At 39.4% G+C, this 24,118-nt stretch overlaps 1 protein-coding gene and 1 long non-coding RNA gene across 2 annotated transcripts; both read left to right on the top strand.

Annotated features, from left to right (window-relative positions):
• The first annotated feature begins 4,507 nt into the window (after positions 1-4,507).
• Positions 4,508-8,145, top strand: pcdh8 (protocadherin 8). Its single transcript, XM_058623135.1, has 4 exons — positions 4,508-6,874; positions 7,012-7,082; positions 7,317-7,450; positions 7,613-8,145. The coding sequence occupies exons 1-4, from the start codon at positions 4,508-4,510 to the stop codon at positions 7,960-7,962; spliced, it is 2,922 nt and encodes a 973-aa protein (XP_058479118.1). The 3' UTR covers positions 7,963-8,145.
• A 2,785-nt stretch (positions 8,146-10,930) lies between these two features.
• Positions 10,931-12,890, top strand: LOC131455244 (uncharacterized). Its single transcript, XR_009239782.1, has 3 exons — positions 10,931-11,033; positions 12,129-12,185; positions 12,430-12,890. It is a non-coding gene; the product is annotated as an uncharacterized LOC131455244 (long non-coding RNA).
• The last annotated feature ends 11,228 nt before the right edge of the window (positions 12,891-24,118 follow it).

Below are 24,118 nucleotides of genomic sequence, written 5' to 3'. Positions count from 1 at the left end.
AATTGATTTTTTGATTTACTTTTAAGTTGCCCCTCACATGCCCCCTATATATTCATCATCTTTGCGATGAACAAAAAGGGGATTTAATCCTTCCTTAAATGATCTGACTGCATTACTTACAGAACTGAGGCACAGAAGAAGCAACAGGAAGCGAAGACGAGACCTAATAACATCAAGGCAACAAGTGCCGGTGTGATTTATATGGCCCTAAAATCTGTTCAGGGGCATTTCGTGACAAAATGTTAAGTGTGATTAGGGACAATATGTTAAACATTTGGCCAATTGTAATCATTTGGACAGCAATGACAATGAGCTGTGGTTGGGGGTGGTGGGGGGTGGGGAATGTTATCTATGTCTGTGATGCTGCAGGAGGTGCCAAAAGCAACAGAGACCAGTGGCCACTCTGACTGGCACCTCCACAGCTGCTGCTCACATGCTTCCAACCTTTCGTCTCGGCGAGGGTTAGTACCAAGCACAGGATAATCTTGTTTTATCTGCCTTTCAGACAGCCTAAATGGCTGAAGATTAAACCCTCCACATGACCCTCACGGCCAGAGCACTGACATGTATACCGCCAGTTTATTAGAGCACCTAAGGTTAAAGTGAGATGAGGAAACTGATAAGGGGTTGGCCTGAAAATGCCTGCCTCAGTTCACAGTCTTAAGCAAAAGGTCTGTGCCTATATATAAAAGTAATACATTCCCATTTTGTGTCATAAATACAAGTCTATCTCCCTTTAAGGTTGAATAGAACCAGCTCTGGTGTTTGGCAACAGGATAAATATTGGAATGTTTGGGCGTGACAATATTCACAGGTGGTTAAAGACACAACAACAAAATGCTACTTGGCGTAACAGCTACAACAAATACAAATTAATTAATACAAATGAATGACATTATATGTCATGTCTCCGTCGTCCATTTTGTACTTTATCAATATAAATAACTGTATTTTTTTTTCATGGTTCCCCTTGGCGTCTATGTTTTTGTTCATGTTATTTTTTTGTTTGGCATGTGGTGTTAATATTTTATGACCAGTCAAAATCACAACTCATAATTAAAGCCCCACTGTTCTCACTCCACCTGTTAATTGTTGCTGTATATTTTGAAAATGCTAAAAAGGAATAACAGAGTAACTGTCCATGGTCACTTCAGTCAGCATGACTGTAAAACAATGAGCATTATGACACCAGAAATATTACTAAACAATGTTCTCTGGAAACTATGAAAAAGAAAGAAAGATAATAAATACATAAACCACAATGCAGTTTTCTAGTGGTGGGTGGCATGGTGGCTGTTATCCAAAAGGTGGGCCTCTGAGACATTTGTTCCCAGTCACATATGCCAGGATTACTGCTCCCACTGTCACCAAATGCTTTTTCCTGCCTTCTTACCTGGTGACGTGTGAAGTGGAGGAAACAATCTTCAAATGGTCTTCAGACGATGTCAGACAATGTCAGACAATGTCAGACACTGGCCCACGTCCGACTGATTCCTGACCATCATTGTGATTACTGTGCTGTCGACTGCCAAGACATTCTTCACAATATTCTTACCATTAATTAAAAATCATCTCAGTGCGAGAAAACAGATGGCCAAACCCATTAATCGTGTGTAATGCTCTTACTGTCACCACACACGTCTTAATCAAGCTGTGAGCTGCATTAATCACCTCACTTAAATGACAAACAAGTATCACTCTCGTGTGAGCTGGGGTTTGTTCATGTTCAGACCTCTGGTGACCTTGTAGTGATGCGCTGATTGCAAAAATACTCAGGAGATGATTGGGTGATGTTTATTTTTTATTTTTTTGTTATTGAGGCACTATGTACACCCCATACATATCACAGTAAACAAATAACGTATTACTCCCTGTACAGCGGCAGCTTTAACAATGCTGTCGGTGCTTTCATTTCAGAGTGAAATGTTTCTATCTGCACTTGTTGTTCCACTGAAACCATTGCAGCACAAAGCGGTAAGTGCGTGAGACATTTGATAAGATTAAGGCATAATCCTCTTAGTGGCAAACAACTAATTTGGCTAATAATTCTGCATTACCTCCTGACTCCTCACACGATAAAATCCTGGATTTCAACACCCTGCCAGCATGGGATTGTTATGCTGCAGGCGTTGTGTGTCTGGTTGTGGCAGAAAAGTATTGTGTTTGATCCGCGTCTGGCTCGGTGTTCATATGTTCAGCATGACCTTGTTTTTCACAAAAGGGTTCAAATAAAGATTTTTTACTCACTCACAGCTTTAGCCTTTAACACACTTAAACATTCTATATCGCAGGCTTCATCATAGTAAAACTCCTTGTTGACTTTGCAGTTTTAAGAACAAACTAATCTAAATAATGCAAGCCCTGAGTATAGTGTGTGTAAGTACTGCAGCTTCTGTTTGTTAACACTGCCTTGTGTTCTTAAAAAAAAAAAAAACAGCGGGCACCATTATTTGACAGAGGAAATCAATTTTCATATTTGGCATATAAGCAAAATCAAGCTTATATAAACACTCCATGGCAGAAAAGAGCCTCCTATAACCTCTCACTGCACAGAATCACACCCTGATGTGCCTCTTTATTGTGTGATTTTTAACACCTTCCTGTATGTGCCCTTTGGGGGTCTGAGATAAATTTAACCCAAACTGTGGTGAGGTGTCAGGAGCCCTTTGAAGGGCTGCAGACACCTTTTAATCAGCAGAAGATAATCATCCATATGGTTGACAAAGGTCTGGTTGAGTCATGCTCTTATGTTGTCGCTATGGGAGCCTTGACTATGTGTGTTTGTGTGTGTGTGTGTACTTGTATTTGCTGAGTATTATGCTCTTTTCTGGCATAAGCACTGATTTTGTCACAGACAGTTCCTAATGAGCCAGAACCTCAGTTCTGGGGAACTGGTCAAATTTAGGGCTAAGTATTGTGGATTTGTTAAGGTTAGGATTAGTCATTAAATGGGTATGTTAAAGATTAAGGATTATGCTTGTTAAGGCTGCCCAAATGAATTGCGGTCAGTGCCATGTCCAAAGAACAATAGCAGCACAAAATTGTGTGTGTGTGGTCATTGTTGTCGTCTTCCACTTGAGAACAGAATTGTATTTATATATATAAACAACCGTTGAGTGTGTCCGACACAACACTTTTCCAATATTACCTCTTATCTTACATAGAAATGTAATGTGAAACGAGACTTCCACTGACTGGTCAACAGAAAGAAAGCCTTCTGCTTTTCCTTGTGGAGATAATGAATGAATATGACCATAGCAGAATGCATTATTGAAATACTCTACACATTATTTGTCAATAAATTGCATTCTATTGTAAAAGCCTAAATGTTTTTATTGTATTTCCTATTCCCCTTGCTACTACTGACATAAGCATTAAAGTACCACATTCTTTCCTTGTATGTATATATTTGCATTTTCTAAAACACTAGAGATAATGTTTTGTGTGGTGAATAAAACTATTCCTATTTGCATGCAGACATTCTTTAAACTAAGCAAAGGGAATTATAATTTACGAGGATCATTTATGTTTGAAATGATCAAAGAGAGAACAAATATTAAATAAATATGTGTGTCAGTTTTGGAGGTAAAGTTATGGAACGAACTCAATGATGAATAAATATTGTAATATTGATTACTATATATTACTAATATTGATATATGATGCCTTGCTAAATGATCAAGTCTCTTGTTTCTTTAGCCGTTATCTCTGCCTCTGTTCTTTTATTTGCTTAAAAAGGTTTAGTGCAGAATCTCGGCACCGATGATGACTTCTGCTCTGATTGGAAAAGTAAAACTACATCAGGTTAGTTATTCCAGGACCCACCAGTTGTTGTTTTTTTATAAATACATTTTATTTCAGATTTACTCTCATATCTTAGACATGATTGGTTTTCCTACTCAAAATAATGAAAGGTGTAACAGAAATGGTAGTAAATGGTCCGAGACATCATACTATGCACATGTCATTTTAATGAAGTGTGTACAAGTTTGAGAAAAACTGTCCTTAATGGTTTCTGACACGTGGGCCTTTGTTGTGATTTGCAGTAATTACAACTTTGACGTGGTCATATGCATTTTTTTTTTTAAAGTACTTTACCTTTTACCAGGTGACTAAACTCAGTTGCTCCCCCAAGTTTTCTCCAGACAGACTTTGACTCGTGGATAATACAGTGCTCTCACTGTTTAGTTAATTAATTGCCATGTGCAGATTGATTCAAGCAACAATGTTATAAGCCTGATTAAAGCTTCACAATCAGTGTATCTACTCAACCATTTGCATTTTTAAAAAAACAACAAATAAAAACAGTTCGCAGTTTGCTGCGGGAGACAGACGTTTTCCATTTGGTGTCCTATACTCAAAGGGCATTGGTCGTTGTGGCTGCTCATTTGCATATACTGGGCCTTATAGTCCACGGCAAAGAGAGAGCTCGACACACACGTTTGTTTCACTCGCTCCACAAGTGTTTGGACCATTTATGATTCTCTTAACTTTTTAGTCCCTCAAGATGGGAGTCCTCAGGTTTGCAGCAGCTGGAGTGTGCGTCGTGCTTTCTTTATTTTTACACACAGTCCGGTGTACAACTACGAAATATTTCACCTATGAAGAAGACGCACCTGGAACGGAGATTGGCAACTTGTCCCGGGATTTGAAGATCGATCCAGCTGACGACCCACACACGTCGTTCCGCTTCATGCAGGAAAACAACTCCTCTGTGATTCAAATGAGGGAGATTGACGGACTTCTGAGTGTTGCAGAAACGATTGATCGAGAGCAGCTCTGCGGCAGCTCTCCGCGGTGTCACGTCGCCTTCGACATTGTGGCCTTCTCCCGAGAAAAGTTTCAACTCATCCACGTGGAGATCGAGGTGAGAGACATCAACGATCACTCTCCGCATTTCCCACGCAATGAGACACATCTGGAGATAATCGAAAATGTTCCAGTGGACTCGAGATTTCCACTCCAGATCGCCCTCGACCAGGACGTGGGTGAACACTACATTCAGAGCTACAATATTTCCCCCTCCACTCATTTTGCCATTGAAGTGCGCGACAGAGATGATGGAGTGAAATTTGCGGAACTGGTTCTGGTGAGAGAACTCGACAGGGAGGTGGAGGACTCCTACACCATCCAAGTCACTGCATCTGATGGAGGAGTGCCTGCAAAGTCCGGGTCTATGACTGTGCACATCAAAGTGCTCGACTTCAATGACAATAGCCCGACATTTGCGCACAGTTCCCTGAAAGTTGAGTTGAATGAAGACTCTCCGGTTGGTCACCGAGTTCTCAAAGTGCACGCCTTTGACCCTGACGACGGCATCAACGGTGAGGTGATGTATGCGTTGGCAGACCGTTTGTCACCGGAAGCGGCGCGTCTTTTCCACGTTGACCCATATACCGGCGACGTCACCTTGAAGACACAGGTTGATTTTGAGGAGAGGAAGTCATACGAACTGAGCATCAAAGCCTCTGACTTAGGCGCCAACTCTGTGCCGTCCATCTGCAAAGTTGTCATAGACGTCGTGGACGTGAACGACAACGCACCGGAAATCACCATCAAACCGATGACCTCCGGCAGTGACGGAGTCGCCTACATCACTGAAGCTGCAGCTGCGGAGAGTTTCGTGGCTCTGATCAGCACCTCGGACAGCGACTCTGGCTCCAACGGGTACGTGCGCCCCAGCCTGCTCGGGCACGAGCATTTCACTCTGCAGCAGGCGTATGGCGATAGTTTCATGATTATCACCACCACGACTTTAGACAGAGAGAAGATCCCAGAGTACAACCTGACTGTGGTTGCAGAAGACCTCGGAAGTCCACCTTTTAAAACTGTTAGACACTACACCATCCGTGTAATCGATGAGAACGACAACCCCCCACTCTTCAGTAAGTCAATCTATGAAGTTTCAGTGCTAGAAAACAATATCCCAGGTTCATATGTAACCACTGTTGTTGCCCGTGATGCTGATGAGGGGAAAAATGCCAAAGTCTCCTACAAACTCATTGACTCAGAGGTGGAAGGAGGATCCCTAGTGTCCACTTATGTCTCTATAGATTCACTTTCGGGATCATTGTTTACTTTAAGGTCTTTTGATTATGAAACCCTTGAGCAGATTGAGCTTGTAATCCAAGCAGAAGACAATGGCTCCCCCTCTCTTTCAAGCACATCAACAATCAGGATTAGAGTTGTGGATCAGAATGACAACTATCCATATTTCACTTTCCCCATCCTCCTGAATGACTCTGCTGATATTCCTCTGCCTTTCAATGCTCCTGCTGGCTTCCTCGCCCTCCGTGTGTCAGCTGAAGATGGCGATGAGGGAGTAAATGGTGACCTCTCCTACCAAATTGTACAAGGTGACCCAAAGCTTTTTACAATGAACAAAGACACTGGGGAAATTGCTTTAAAACAATGGCTGATGACTGAAATTGGAGATGTGCTGGAAATTAAAATCAGTGTGATTGACAATGGCAGGTCCCCACTTTCTACCAGCGCCACTCTCCGATTCATTGTCTCAGACACAGAACCCACTGAAGACCAGGTCGTTATTGTGTTGCGGTCAAGTGATGAAGAAGGCTCCCTCCTTGATGCCTCACTAATTACCATCATCATGCTCAGTGGGGGTTGTGCACTGTTGCTGATTGCAATAGTGGTTGTTATTGTCACATGCAAACTGAGCCGAAGGGGAAGAAGCCGCAGCACCAAGGGAGAAGTGTGTCACAGCGTGTTTGACAGCAGGCCCATGCCGATGCTCGGCTCCACAGAACCAAACATATACACAGGTCAAAGAGGCTTCTTCCACGAGAGGGCCGCCTCATCTCTGGATGATGACTCCTGCCTGTATGAGGAGAAGAGTGGGGACTCAGAGACAAAGGTGAGGGAACTGCTGCAGTATTCTTTCATCTTTTCATTTTCATATGCATATGATGTTCTCATTCCCAAGTGCCACCTTGATCTTTGTGCCAGAAATGGAAACTAAGCTCTCTGCTGTCATTCTGTTTGTTCTCTTAGATGTTCCTGCCCTCCAAGCATTTCCAACCAACGTCTGTGTGGCAAGGTGACAAATACTACTTGCAAATGAGGTAAGACAACCAGATATCTTTCCTCAGATAGGATAATAGTTCACACTTAAATCTCATTTACCGGAGCGAGTGCTTAACATGCACGCATGCAATTTGCTGCTCGTGTCAGTTTTGTGGAGCCAAGTTAGACATGACAAAGACACGCCTTGTGCTGTATGCACATAAGTGAAATCAATAATCAAGCTAATGTGTTACAGTGGTGGCATGTTCTGTAACTGTCGATTGTATTTGCAGTGGCATCGGCAACAATGACCAGCTGAGCGTGAAGGACAGTGGCAAAGGGGACAGTGACTTCAACGACAGTGACTCTGATATCAGTGGCGATGGACGACAGAAGAATTTCAGTACATTCCAACCGGGGCTGAAAAGTGAGATTTCCTTTGTTTTTTAGTTTTGATATACACTAACACACAGCTGAAATGAAACATTTAATATCCACCAGAATGACATAAATGATAAATGGCCGAAATGTAATACCTGCATCAACAATTTCTCATCCTTATTTTTAATCTATTTCACTCTTATATCAGGTTCATCCAGCGCTGCTAACAGCTTATCTGGGGATTGCCAAGGCACGTACTGTGCAATACCATCACAGTGCTTCAAAACCCCCAGAAACAACGCATACACAATTGGCTTCTCTGCGGTGCCAGTGTTCAACAATCATCATGGATATGCACACTCTTGGAAGGACTCTGGTTATGGTACAAATGTGCCAAAGTCTAGGAGCAGCATGCACACCTTCTCCAGGACCGGGACGCTGCCTTCCTACTTTCCTCAGCAACAGCCTGACACTGTTACCGGAGGAGACGTACAACACAAGCACAGTCCAAAGTTTGTCACCGTGGCTACTGCAACAGAGGTTGCAACGATCTTTTAAAAAAAAACAACTGTAAAATGGTTAAGATGTTCCTTGAAAATGTAAATATTTGTAAAAAAGGTCAAAACTAGTTATACATACAGTGTATATTTATGTATATTTATACAATATAGAACTTCATGTGTCTTGTTATGATTTCCTTTTTCAATAAAATGGTGATTGAAATAATGAAAATGGTAATTTATCCAACAGTTTGCTCATGTGACTACGGCACAAACTGAGAAACGCAGCATTTTGAAGATGAAATATTATTCCCCTGCCATGAGAAATCCCAACACTGAATTTGTAAACATGCAGAACTCTTCACTCAATTTGAGTCTACATGATCAAACCTCGCGTCGCTGATGATGAGATGTAAAATCTCAAGCTGCTCCATTACCTGGAGACTGACTTTGAACACTCCTAGGTTGCTCCGTTGAGTTCCTTGCATGCAAATGAGAAAGAGCAGAGCTGATACTCAAGTGGAAAATGGTGTGTAAACTATTAAAATTTAGTATAAATCTTTATTTCTTACAAAACCATGCTGGGTGTTTGCACCTGCTCTGGGTTTTATACATAATTTAAATCACTTTGCACAACACAATATAACACATATTACATTGCCTGACTAATCTGTTGCCATTAGAGCTGAATATTCAGCTTCTGTATGTAAATCCATTTATCTTATTTAATGGGACAAACTAAACAGAAGGTAAATATAGTAATACAATGTTCCATCGGAATACTCTTGACATTAAAAATGAACTTGCTTGCATTGCTGTCATATTCATACTGGTCAGCATTATTAGGTTTAATTCAAACATGAATATGTAGGTTAAGTGCAAACTGTCTTTGGTCCGAAATGATTTATTGATGAGACGATGAGTGTTGAAACTGTAACTGGCGCAGACAAACCATCAGCCTTAATACCGGCTAACAGTTCAACACATTTTATATGTTGCCGTGGCACAGACACTACTACAACATCTGCAATGTCCCAAAATAGATCAGCAACAGGATCATATACTGTAATAGTAAATCCAGGACACAGATCTGCAACAAAACAGTAAGTCTGTTAATAAATAATGCAAAAATAAAATCAATCAAATACATTTCTCATTCAAGGGACAGTGTCCATGGGGATGTGCAGCGGTTTTCATCAACAACTTCAAATGCAGAGGCCTGATTTATTGCTGTGTTTCATCAACATTTCATAATTTCATTCTAGTAACTGAAAGGCAGACAGAAACTATAAATGTTTAACAATATTAGAACCCTGCTTATTTTTTATGCGCTCTTGTTCAAGTTTGTCACAGTGCTCTGTCCTCATTATTTTTAAGGTCACTTTAAATGATCCTGTGATGTGTGAAAGTAAATGAGACAAGATTAAAGGGCTGTTACACATTACATAATAGTCATCTAGGGGCCAGTCCTGAAGAGAAAATGAATACTTTTCAAATCTGCTGCCAAGGAAAAGCTATCTGTGGAAGCAGCATGAGCCATTGTTTTTTTTTTGTGTGTCTGTTTTCTGTTCATCTGCAAAGAAAGATGACTATGAGCTGTTCTGATTTGCATAAGCATAAATACCTGCCTTTGTGTTTTTGATAGCTGTCATAAAAGAGGGAATAGAGTGGATGTGATTCCCTTTGCATATCTATAAAGCTCTAAATAGAGTTCTCACACGTTATCACTACAGTCTAAAAAAACTAATTCCATATTTGCGCTGACCTGACCACACCACCGTTTTGACTTTATACATTTATTCTCCAAAGTCACTACTGTTAGACAAAGTTATTGACTTTAATTTAGGCCGGACTCAATGCTGTGTAGTATAAAAGACGAGCAATAAAAAAGAAGGTCATATTTGTGCCCCCAGTGATGTGCACTGGTCTGACAGATAGCCGATTGTACACAGAAGCAAAATGCATTTATCTGTCAATACAATATCATTCCCTTTATCATTGCTTTATATGCTTCTTGTAGGTCAAATAGTTGTGCAATGACCTGGCAATTTGCGCCACAAGGTACATTCGCTTGCACAGTTTAGTGTGTCTGTTAGAAAAGCCACTGCTGGCAGACACTGTGTTTATTCATATCCAAATGGACTTCACACATTAACGTCCTGCAGAATCTCTCACAGCACATTTGAAATCTTCCAAGGTAATAGAGAACGAACGTTTTTAGAGCAGGTTTTTCATCTCATCAGTAGTCCACTGACGAATGAGTCACAACTGCACATGGCATTTTCAGCCTCTGCACCTGCCGATGTTAGGGTTATTTATGAAAAATGGCTGTATGACTGCATTGCTGTGATTATGCTTTATGGCATCACGGAATCTGAACTTTGGGGCACGATTGTCCATCATATCCAACTGCATATAAAGATGGAACATCTTTGAATCGATATCATTCGGTGCCCCGGGCTCATCCCACAAATGCAATGTTTTTTGCTACTTGTGTCTAATCTTCATTTTGTTTCAACAGCCATAAGAATATGTCAACATTTGGACAAGTTGAATTGTGGGGGAAACTCTGCAGTTTTTTTTTTAATCTCATAATCAGGCAGAAAACAACATTTGAACTTGGGTCTTGAGTTGGGGTCTGTATGTCTGTATTAAAAGTGTAATGAGCTAATTTTGAGCTAAAAAACCTGAGCTAAAATAAAGATTTAGGTAACTAGTTGTCTTGAAAAGTGTAGGTTAATATAACTTTACTCTGAAAAAAAATATGTAATTATTATTTCAATTATCTATATACATGCTACAAAAAAATTCAAATTTGGTGCTTTAACTTTAAAAAAGTAGTGCATTACTTGGTGATTCTTTGTAAATATGTGTCCTCAGTTTTGTATGTAAATTGAATCCTTCCATCCAAGTCATTTTCACTAAACCAGTTGATATTTCCAGGTAAAATGTAATTGAGTGACATCAGTGAATCTGGCAACCTTCTCTGCATACGGAGCATGACGTCAAAGCCCCGCCCCGCATTTCAGCGGTCATGGACGTGTAGACACGAACTACATGCCATGGTCCACATCTCAACTAGGTTGGCGGAGTTTGACTGAGACGTAACGTGAATATGGAACCATGAAGGTCAATTTTAAGCGAAACAAACTGTTTACTTTCCTGTTGGCTTATCTAGTTAAATCAGTTTCTCCGCACTGAAAGCAGTGGTGGCTGCAGCGGTAGCAAATAATGTATTTTCCTGGTAGCTAGCTAACTAGCTAACAAACTTTGCTGGCACGAGGTATGTCCTTTTCGCCCCCATTACACGAGGTCGTGGTTTTATCAAAGCTGGATGTGGTAAATATGCTGCTGACTGGAACGAGTGAATGTCATTGTTATATGATACGCGTTTTACAGAAATAAGGAAAAGTTGTGCTGCCAGCTCTGTTGACCCCCCCCCCTCCCACCATTCGACCGTTACAAGTCACTGAAGTTGAAGTCCTTTGACATTTTCAGTTGTTGATACTGATACAATAGACTTGAGTTAATCTATGATTGTATATGTGTATTTGTGAACACATTAAAACGACCATGGTCTAGCTGTCATGTTTCAAGTTGTGTCAAGTTTTCGCACCGCTGCCGGGAGGTGTAATTTGAAAAAAAAAAAAACAACGAAGTGCGTACTCAATGCGGATCACCGCGCGGTCTCCGTGTACACGCACTCAGTTTCACTCAGGTCTTTACATCGACCTGTATTAAATGCGACACCGATACAGTGCGCGCGGGTCAGCGTCGCTCATAGTACGACCGCCTCTGTGGGAGCCATGACTGTGCTGGAGGAATGCATTTGTCCGTGTGTAGCCGGCTCTCAGTCAGGTGTTCAGGGACCGTCTGCAAATTGCAACAATAATGCATCTATCTAATCAATCTAATTTATTCAAACGGTACATTTTATGCATGGTAGAGTCAGAAACATAATGTTGCATATCTATTGATTTCTGCTGTCTATACTATCAATTTAGAGAACTGTTTTAGCTTATTCTTTCATTCATTGAACTACTTTCAATGATTTTTCCTTTGTAAACTGTATTATAACAATACTGTCACATCACATACACTAGCAGGTTATGTTATTAGTTATGTACTTTATTACTTTATTATATAGAAAGTATAACTGTTTGATGGAATTGGCACCACAGCACTATGTAAATTGAGTCACTGCTTCTTGTCACTACATTTCAGTTTTCTGTTTTCCACAATAGCAACTACTTAGGACTACAAAAGCCCCTGGCCATACAGGTAATATTACAAAATAATGGACACATCATTTGTAATATCCATCTTCTACTGCTTTATCCACTGAGGGTCGTGGGGAGTGCTGTGCCAATCTCAGCTGACATGGGGTACACCATGGGCAGTTCACCAGTCGACACAGGGCCATATGATATGTAAATTTTAAAAAATAATATCAACGTGCATCCTTGAGTTAGTAGAAATTACGTGAAAGGCATATAGATAACCTTTTTTTTTTTTTTTAAATCAGAACATAGGACCTTCTGACTGCTAATTTGGACTCCATGGCTGACGCACCCTGAGAATGTCAGCAAATGTCCAGTCTCGCCACAAGAAAATGAAAGCACCAAGTTTGAGTCAGTTTTTTTGTATTTTGAGTCAGTTTTATGACAGTGATTTCAAGTGTTGCTCAGTTTTATATGTCCTGAACATCCTGAGAAGGTAGTGATTGCAACTGTTAATGGGCAGAGTTGATGTATGTATTCTTTACTGTTCTGAAAGTTGAAGAAAGTGGACAGTGGAGGATTTTTTTCTTCCTCAATGAACTTATGCCTCTTAAATCAATGAGGAAGTGAAAGCATCAATCTTTTTAATTTTGTAATAGAGCCCAATTGATGGAATTACAGAATTAGAAGGGAAAAGTCAACTGTAACACTATTAGTTTCCTTACTTTTGAGCTTTATAATGGTTTCTGAACTCCCTTGATGTATGTACTCCATAGAGTGTGTGTGCATATATTGTGTATATATATATATATATGTGTATATATATATATATATATATATATATATATATATATATGCACTGTTTTAAAATTTGTGTTAGCAAGAAGTTCTAGGGCCATGTGTTTGTGGTTATGTTATGTAGATATTTTAAATATCTATGCCATTTCAAATGTGAAATAAAAGTGTCTTTCAAAAATCCCTTAAGCTGCAAATATTTGTTTTTGGAAAATATTGAATTATTTAATAGAATAGTTAAAATATTTACTTAATTCAATTAATAATAACTAAAACATTCATAATAAATATTACTTAATTACGTAGAATTTAACAAAGAAAAGATGAGTGAGAAACGCATAGAAACATCAGCAACGTTTTCTTGGATTTTGCAATTAGATGCATTGGTAATCTGAGTGAAAGTTACAAGCTATAGGTGAGAATTGCCAGTGCAATTTACTTGTCTACTTTTCATAAAAAAATAAGTGGTTCTAGTAAGTAGTAATATTACTTAGAAGTAGCCTGAGTAAAGATTATAGCACTTTCTGTGTGGAAAAACTTGCCTAGCTTTTCTTAAGTAAACGTCACTCCCAAATTTTTTTCGGTGTACAACTTAACTAACTTAACTAACTAGGTTTACTCAAATGTCTCAAGTTGTTGCAGCTTTAGCATGTTTAAGTAACTTAGGTAGCAAATATTTTATGGTTGTTGGAAGCTTCATTTCAAAACTTGAAAATTAAAACAGTTTCTATTTGTTTATTTTTATTTGCAGTGTCTTTATAGCCCAACTGGTGGCCGCAGAGCATACCTTGGGAATCATACTGTATAAAAGTAAGTTAATTTACATATTAATGCCTTGATACATTAGGAAAGTTAAAACTCAAGAAAAGTGTGAAGAAAAAGCAACTATTTACTTAAAATTGACAACATTTGTCCTGGATTTGTCTTGTATATATCTATCTATATATCTATCTATATATATATCCATCTATATATATATATATATATATATATATATATATATGTATATGTGTATATATATATATATATATATATGTGTGTGTATACATAATACATAATAGTAAAATGTCTGGACAACATGTTAACATAAGTGAGCACACATTAGAACAAAGCTACAAAACCAATTGAAAACATGGAGTCTTGGATGCGAATACAATGGCCAGATAATTAACTTATTATGTCTTAACTTAATTTTTTAAGTTGTGTTTTTTTAAGGGAACTGAGAGAGAGGTGTCACTGAAAACAAGGAAATAAAAAAAACCAAAAACACTATAATGTGTTAATATCACACTCTATTGTGTTAATACCCCAAGTGATAATTATGGTTGGAGAAGAAAGGAAAAATCCAAATAATGTTCACTATTCCACAGCAGAGCATGTTGTGGTTATGTCTGTATGTTTAATGATAAATGTGGAAGTGATTTTAGCAAAAACAATGAAAGAAAAATGTCATATTGTAAGCCATGTAGCACACAAATATATGCAGGTTTTTGATAATTATATAAATGAGGTTTTATATTTTATTTGTATCTCAGCAGTCTGCTGTCTCATCTGATTATACTTGTCTGTTATTATTTGGTGTGGGTTCTGGTCAAGAGTGCTGCTTGGAAAAGGAGTAATTTAAGTTTGTTTTACAAAGAATGTTCTGCAATCTGTCAAGTAGCTGAAGTCGACCTTCAAAGACTCTGAAGATATTGTCCTGATTAAAGAGTAGATACTGCACTGCATGTAGCCTGTAAGGCATCACTATCACCAATGTTCTATTTTGGATCTTGTACCACTAGGGGGAAACATCATGCTATGCAAGTAACCCCTGAAAATTACAATCTACCCAACCATCATTTACACATATGGGCCTCAGTTATTTATAAGATGTGATCGGAACAATGCGATTCAACAAATTAAACAGCCTATTCAATTTGTTGCTGCTGGGATTAGTTCATTAGAACTACAACATCTTTCTCGGATATAGCGGACAGGTGTATTTCATGAGCTCTTGCTACGTATTACAAATCATCCGTTTTAATAGAGTTCTGCTCAGTGTCAAGGAAAAGGTTGTGCTCAACAATAACATCAAGCAATGTGGGAGTAAGTGTCCATATTTTTTACAGCCCTGCTATTATTTCAGTTGTATACCCTCTTTGTATGGCTGTAGTGCGTTCCCTGACAGGTCCATGACAGTACTATTATCCCATTTGTATAATTTCATGATAAGCTACAGGATATTTAAATATCTTGTTAAGCATGGCATGCATTCAGATGTAGTGAACAGAAAGACTTTGACAATCGGGTCGTTGAGTTCTCCTTGTCAGCTGACGCACATACGAGTTATTCTGTGACTCAAATCCCATTCTCCTCTCCTTTCTTGCATTCAACCAAAAGCCCAACCCACAAAATGTTCACAGAGAGATTTAATTGATATTCTACATTTCTCTTTTTACTGCACAACTATAAAAACACTCAGGATCACTGATTCATACTTCTATTGAGCACATTTACAATGGAACGCACTATGTTGTACAACAAATGCTCACATCACAATTGGGCTTGAGCAGGATGAGCTCTTATGCATCAATATAAGAACAAACGTCACTGCACGCATGAGTGAGCAGAGTACTCTGAATGTTACCACAGTGACAGAAAAGGCAAAAACAAAAGTATGAGTGAACTTCCTCTAAGTGCCGTAATAATATGGCATCCATTTAGATCCCGCTGAAAAACGCAATGCTCTGTCTCGTTAGTTTATCACTGAGTAAATGTGCACACGGAGTCTCTCCACCCTACTTTTTCCCCACCTCTGTAACAGAGTGGTCAATCCTCTGACTTGAGCAGTAATGGCAGTAGTGACTGCAGTTCTCTATCTGCAGAGTGTGTCGGCTCACACACAGGGCTTTGGTCCTGAGCTGATGATGATAAATCTGTGCCAGTTGTTCACCAGTTGATTGTGGTTTACTGCTGAGCAGGGAGAGTGTCTCATTGTGTCAGTGTGGTCTGTCGTGGAGACATGCTGCCAAAGGAAACAGAGCCTTTTTGCTGCTCTCTAGTATAATGAATATAAAATTCAGCATAGACGGGGAGTGGGGGAGAAGGAGAGAGGGAGCACAGAAAAGCATGTTGCATCAATCCGTCTAAATAACTTATGTAATTAGCTGAAACAGTTAACCTTGAAGTAATTGGAAAGGTTTGGTCGATATTTCCTGTCTGTGTGAGACTCACAGACTCCCTCCTCTTCCATGTTGCTACAGTATTTATGAATTACATTCCTGTCACTTTGCAATACAGCCTAATACTAATTGGGGATGAGATATATGGGTTATTCGCATCCCACTAGGTGGCATGCTGTTTTCCTTCCTTCCTTCCTTCCCAACATTAACATGACTGAGAATTGTCGAAACTAATAACACAGTGTTGCCAGGGTAATACTGCAGCTCAAATTGCATCTTCCTTGAAAATGGTTTAATTTCTAACATAAATTTAAACTCTCGAGCTCTGTCGCCACTACCTCTCCATGTATTCCCTGACATTTTAATTTGAGCCTTCATCTGCAATTAGACATGGCTACTGGCTTATTTTTATTTAGCGAGAATCAAACATTCTCTTTGGACTTCCCTGAATTTAAGAAGAAAGACTGAGCCGCGCATGGTGCAGAGGTTTTACCCTCACTTTATATTAAGTATTAATAAGTTGGACAGTGTTTCTCTTAAAATAAATGTAGCTGTCATGGTTGTAACAACAGGACACAATTATCACCGCTGCACTGCTGGTGTGGTTGTCAGTAGAAAGGCTGAATGAATTGTCAGTGGAGAAACTGATGAGTTCTGTACGTGAGAAACAATCGGCTCCACGTGGTCTGAATGTGGGATAAGAGAAACGTCCGAAGACAAAGGGAAGATGTTGGGGAATATCTCGGAATGTTTGCGTGGCAGGTGTTTTTGCTCCGCTTTGCTCAATTTCAATTTCACATCGGAAAAAAATAAATAAATCACGTCTTTTGTAATTCTCTGATTGCCCTGTTCCTCTGTCGGCCATTTTGCCGGATGCATATCTGTACAAAAAGTTAATTTAAATTACGTTTTGAAGAAAATGATAGATCCGTTGCATACCAAATAACTTTTTTTTCTTCCCCCCCCCCCCAGCCTGAGATGAAGTGCCACTGCAAAAAGCACAAGGACATTTCATGAGCCGTTCCACATGCCCTGCTGTTGTCATTGTCTCCATCTGAACATGTCGATTCAGTGGCTTCACCTTGTGGATTTAACACAAAAGACAGACATTTTGTCGCCATTAATGTCAAATCTATACATGTAAAACTATTTTACTCAATTTCATTAATGCCCTTAAATTATTACGGCTTGTGTCTAATATAACACACAAACACACACACTCACACACACATATATATGAAGAAAAAAAGGGTCATTGTTTTCTTTGAGGTTGTCAAGAATCAGACGCTGTGGCAGGTTTTCCTTTTTTTTTTACCCTGCAAGATCACAGCCTGGGTCATGTTAGATGTGTTTACTTCTCTTGTCAAAGGATAAGTTGTAAATTTTAGCTCCCAGGAAATGAAAGAAGTAGTGGCATGTTGAGCACATACACCAAAGTAATGTCACATTGAGTGAGCATTTCCTCCCTCCCCCCCCAGTCTTGAGTGGCAGCAGATATTAGAGGATAAACTCCATTTTGATCTCACGTTCACTCATCACAACAAAAACGCGAGAGAAAAACAAACACGTCACGTTTCAAATATGGCCTCAGTCAGCTGATATCAAACGGCATTCGAGAGACGACCACACTTGATTCCATTTAGTAATGGATGGCTGGGTTTCATAGTAACACGGTTATTAAAATATACATAAAAAGAACATGCAAAAAATGCAAAACCAGAAACAAATGACCTCATTAACATTCTGTACCATGGAGGTGTGATTGATTCCATCATCAACCAAGTTATTTTCGTGGCCACCACAGGAACATCAAGCGCCATGACCTCCATTATTTCCCTTTTGAAATTGCATTCACTTTATTCGCCTCTGCAGTTCTCCAATACCCCAAATCATTTCTCTTGGGAGGTGTTTTTTTTCTAACCTGCTGCTTCTCTGCCGGTCCTAGGAGCAGTATAACCAGCAATTCTCTCACACTGTATGTGGGACACTTGAGGTAAGAGCACGGCGATGCATCTGGCTCAACCTTTGTGAGGGTACACTAGATTTAACGCAAAAGGAATTTAGAGGGAGGCCCCCAGAAATAAAACACCGTACATGTTAAATTTGTTTGTCTCTTATGTGGAACAGATCACACTCATTCTTAAATACAGAGCACAGGGTATAAAACAGGGGTGTCCAAACTTTTTTTTACCATGGGCCAGATTTGATAATGTGAAGATTCCCAGGGCCAATGTTTTTTTTTTTTTTTTTTTAGATTTTTTTAAAGTAAAAGTTACAAATGCACTGTTTAATAATAATTTTATTTTCCTTGTCACAATTTTTAAATTGTTGTTATTAAATGGCAATGTAACCATATATCTAAGCCACACATGAGTGAACAAATGGTTGCAAACCCGGTATACTCCTCTTGTGCAAAGAGATTTTGATTGTATTTACACAGTGTATTCACTCACTAATATTTATAAAACAGCAACAGGAACATGAATTTACCCTGGAACACTATATTTAAGTCGAAAATGAAACATTTTCTTGAAATTAGCTAATTTCTTGTGTAAATACAGTCAAAACCACTTTACACAAGAGGGGTATATTCTGGCCTAGACGGATATAGTCTTGGCTAATTTATACTCCGGGGTTAAAGCGGCATAGGCTATAATATATCCGGGGTATAATCTAGCATAGGCCACTTTAATCCATGGTTTATTCTGGACTGGGGGTAAAGCACAACTCCTGACCAGCTGAGCTAATGAGGATGACACGTGACTGGTATGTCAATAAATAATATATTATAAAACCGAAGCTGCAGACCGTACAAAATCTTACTGTAGGCCCCGATTGGCTCATGGACCGGACTTTGGACATGTTTGCTATAAAAGATAACAAATTAAATGTCGTACACAAGGACCGATCACCAGTCTATCACAGGGCCAACATACAGAAACAAGGCAATCGGAGATGGCAGACTTCCCCCCATTCACGCAACAATACTTCACTTCCACTCCACGGAGTGGAGTAACAATCAGTCTATCACTCATATTCACACCTACAGTCAGTTTAGAGCAGTGGTCGCCAACGTGGTGCCCCGCCAACAAGGTGCCCACAAAGGGCTCACTTCACCTCACTTGCATGTATCCATATGATCACTCAGTAAAATATCATTGATATAGTTTATAAAAAACTGATAATTGTCTGGAGTAAGCACTGGAATTAATGTGTATGCAATTGAATGCATAATTATTTAAATGGTAAATTGCATAAAATGTGAATATGGTAGCCCTCCATATTATTCTCAACCCTTAAGGTAGCTCTCGGTCTCGAAAAGGTTGGCGACCCCTGGTTTAGAGTCTCCTATTAACCTATACCCTCAATCTGGGATTGAGATTTTTTTATGGACTGTGAGTGAAAACTGAGGCGATAAACCAAACTGAGATTCAAACTGAAACCTCCTCACTGTGAGGCGCCACTGCTAACCACCTATACCCCCCACAGCATTATGCATAATGGATTTGAGTTTAATGGGAAATACTCTAATGCTTAGATTTTATTACTGCTCGTTGAAAAGTTAGCAATGATACCACTTATGCTTGTGCTTCAAGTGCGGAGCCGCATTCAGCCCCGGGTGAAAATTAAGTTAGATTTTGATTATTTCAAAACGTACACGTGCCAGCAAATCTAAAGCTCGCAATGTACGCAGACATACATGTAAAGCAAAATGGTAATTTTGTGAACTCAGTGCCATTTGCATGTTGTTTTTTTTTGCCTACCTTGACATGGCAATGAGGTTGCCAGGCAACCAGTACAGGTGATACACAGAAATACTGGGCAAACAGATGAAACAAATACAAAAAAAAACCTTGCACAATGTTTTCAAGTCCATCTTAAAATACATTTGTTTGTAATTTCCACATCACAGTTTGTTTTGAGAATAAACAAATGAGATACACTGTTTTTACTCGGGGAGCTTTAAAGGTTCTTTGCACTTAGCTTATCACCTCATCCTCCGTGCATTGACTTGACAGGGTACTACCAGTCTTTTTTCTTCTGCCTCCACTACAGAAAGCAAATAAATGTCATCTATTCCATTAAATCTAAGACAACGAAAGAGCATGGTGACTCATAAAATGGCTGTGTGAGGTTTTTAAATTGTTGCTTTCCCCCAAATAATACAATTGAGCATATTTATCAGTAGCACTGTTGCTGAGCATCTTTTTGGAGCGCTCTCAAATCCGGTGTCATCACATGATGTTAGTATAAAATTATCATCAGTCCTGTCTCTGTCTCTGTGGGGTTTTCTTGTGCAGTGATTCAGTGGCTTCTGTGATTTTTTTTTCCATGGCCTCCTTGTTATTGTCCTTTGACCTATTTGCTGTCTGTGCTGCTGTCTCTGATTCTGGTCTGGTGTACACTGTTGTCTAGTTTCAGTTTTCATTCAGTCCTCAGCTCGGTGTACTTCCTATTTCATCAATGTAATGGTCCCCGAAGTTGTCACATGTAATGTCATACCCCATTCCAGTTTTTCACTCTAGGGCGGTTGCTATTTTTAGGGTGAACCAGCACAGATGTTAAGGTGTTGAATGATTTGTGGTCAGTGGCTGCATATTCGCATGCTTCACTTGGCTTCTGAGACAGAAATGAACGCCTTCAGCTGAAAGGTTGAAACTCTGATAGAAAAAAAGAAAAGAAATCACATTTCAACATTTTCTATGATCTTATTATCGCTAAAGACTCTCAGTATTGTGAACCGGCTTGCTCTTTAATGTGAGCTGTAATTGTTTCTCGGATCTCTGAAGCTACATCGCACTGAAGTCTAACAGCTTGGGACAAAAGGGTCATTACGGAGATGAATAATCAATAGAATTCCAGGAACAGTGTGATTCTTCCTTACGGCTGCAATACTAAAAGTTTTTGCAGCCCAAGCTTTTCACATTTACATGACTAATTTGTAATTCATATTCCAGATTCCTCAGTAGTTAAGAGTCGAATAAATGTTTGTTATGCGTTTGTGTTTTGTCACAATCACAATAATGTCCTTTCTCTCATTTACAACTCATCAAGACGCAGACACTAATACCTGACTGCAATTGATTTCATTTTAATATCTTGCTAATCAGTCTGACATGTAGATCTACTTGTTTGTTGTCAACAAAGAATAACCACGACCTGACGTTTTATCCTAACAATAATGTCTGACGTCGCAGCTCATGTAGAAACAGTTAATAACGTGTCAGAAATTCATAAAATGTCTGACCCCTGATCACCACTGTTTATAGAGACACTGCGCCTTTCACTTATTGTCTTTGCAGAAAGTTCACTGCAGGCTATGTGGTTTGTTGCCGTGTTTCTCGTAATTATATTCATGATGGCAGTCTCGAACATTTGGATGTGAACTGAATGTGAAATCCACTCCAGCAATTGCGTGTCCGCTCTACACGCCCAGTGTGTTTTGTGTTTGGATCAGAGCAGTGGATCACACATTTGCTTTCCAGACTGATTGATGAGCAGGTAATTTGTGGGGGGTTTTAGGTGCATATTTGCATAAAACCCTTAAAAAGGCACATTCTCACCACACAGCCTTACTCCTTTGCCTCAAAGGAAAATTAAATCCAGAATTTATTAAACCCATCTTACTGACCACCAACTGAAACTCGGTCGAATCTTATAAAGAATCCCAAATTGCTTTCATATTATGTTAGGCTTGACTTGATTTGGCAGAAAGTTACTTTAGCTCCACGGGGAATGAGAATGTTGCTCCAAAAAATTAAACTGCAAAAACAGCAACTGTTTCACCCACACACTCAGGAGGAGCAGGGGCTGAGTCCTTAGTTCAGATTCACAATTCAAATGTTTGGAAACTGACACATTGAGAATTTATATCTACATGCAAATCTACAGCTGTTCTGCAACAAAGCTAATTTACTCAACATGTTACACGGTGACAAGGCTTGAGGGATGTCGGAGGCTTCTTTTGTTGGTGACTGTCAACCAACACAAATGGAAGTGGGTAGTGAGTGGACCAGTAGTAAAAGGCCATTGTCTGGTGAGTGGTCAAAGTGTTCTTGACAATCTTGACAAGTTTGCGTCTATTCAAGAGACAGAATTAGATATCAGCTAAATGTCTGCACACAACTGCAAAGCAAGAAAAATAATGGGACACAAAACCAAGATTGGCAATTTTTTGTGACAAAAAACCTGAACACCAAGCCTAACACTTTCTTCAAATCCTCCTACTATGCATTTGACCTCACTGGCCACTTAATTAGGTGGACAAATGCTTTTTAATGTAAATATCCAATCAGCCAATCACATGTCAGCAACACAGTACATTTAGTCATGTTCAGTAGACATGAACCTCTAACTGCGGTTCAAAATGGGGAAGAAATGTGATATAAGTGACTTTGAATGTAGCATGGTTGTTGATGCCAGATGGGCTGATCTGAGTATTTAAGAAACTGCTGATGTACTGGAATTTCCATGCCCAACCATCTCTAGGGTTTACAGAGAAGGAAAAAAAATATCTCCAGTGAGTGTTAGTTCTCTGGGTAAAAATGCCTTTATTGATGCCAGAGGTCAGGAGAATGCCTGGCTGGGTTACAATGATTGAAAGGCCACAGCAACTTGCAGCAATAACACAAATAACCACTTGTTACAGACCCACAAAATGTTAAACCTTGAAGCAGATGGGGTTCGGCATGCAGAGGACCACAGCTGGTGCCACTCCTGCCACTTTATTAGGTGCCCTGCATACCTTATTAAGTGGTGAGTGTACATGTCACACACACACACATACACACACACACACATGCACAAAAACATCATTCAGGAAGTGCTCTAAGAACACACAGCCCCACCAACACTGAAAATGCCCAGTGTTCAAAAATGTGAAAATAAATTAATAAATAAATCCATTCTCTGTGTCCACCCCGTTTATTGGATCTGCTCCAAACTTTAATGGGTTCTTCCTGGGGTCGTGTCCCATTCCTGGAAATCAGTCCAGTAGTTTTTGAGTAATCCTGCAAACATAGAGCCAGACACCAGGAAACATGGCTGCTTTGGTGGTGGAAAAAGCTAAATAATTCTCTCTAACCAGCTGGGTGCTGTCATTTACTTTTTGAAAATGTTACTGAAACGATGCATTTGTTGGTGACTATTTTTAGCCGTGGATAAGTGCAGTATTTAGTGCTTTATATCGGCTGCATGGCGACTGTGTGACAAAAAAGAAAATCAAACTACAGCAACTACAGTTTGTATAATTGAGGGGAACGTGCCACTCTGTGTAACAGACTGTGTTTATATGCATTAAACTAAAACCGCATTTGTTCTGGACCTTAGCCAAAGTACTTTTGCTGTTTAAATATAATGCCAACTACCTGACTGCAACTGCAGTTCTTAAATGCAGAACTTCACTCACTTTGAAAGGGCAGTGATTATACCTGTCACTGTGGGAAATTGAGAAGTATATAAATTTCATTTCAAGACAGTATGGCTTATGGAACACTTATTAGACATTGTCAACAAGTGTTTTGCAACAGAGGAATAAAATATACCTTGTGTTGAAGAGGCAATAAATATATCTTCATTAAAGTAATTCAGTGTCTGCTGTTTTGTGGAAATACTGTATTTGAAATGTCAACACAAGTATCCTTTTATTTACAACATTGGCTTAAATAAAATATTACCAGTCACTTGCCTATGTTGCATCATGTAGATAGCGTCAGTATTATCAGATACATGCCCCATGCTGCCACCACCCAGACAGATTGGATGTAATCTTTTTTGTCGGTGGTCATAGGATTGGAAAAAAATCATCCCCCAACTGCATTGTTGTTTTTAGAAACTGTGTTCCGGTCGCTGTGAATAATTCACAGACCTCTGCGTCCATTTTTCATTTGAGCTACTTTTAACTGAGAAAATGTTCCCCTGTGTGGACAATGGGTTCTCTGGATTGTGGGGGGAAAAAAAAAATGTTTCACACTAACAAGGAAATTATTTCCAATGAGTAGTTCAGCTGGATTTTATTCAATTATCTGGGCAGAAA

Source organism: Solea solea, chromosome 2 (genome assembly GCF_958295425.1).
Source record: "Solea solea chromosome 2, fSolSol10.1, whole genome shotgun sequence".
Classification (NCBI taxonomy): domain Eukaryota; kingdom Metazoa; phylum Chordata; class Actinopteri; order Pleuronectiformes; family Soleidae; genus Solea; species Solea solea.
Note: the sequence above shows the minus strand (reverse complement) of the source record. Positions and strands in the feature narration are given on the sequence as shown.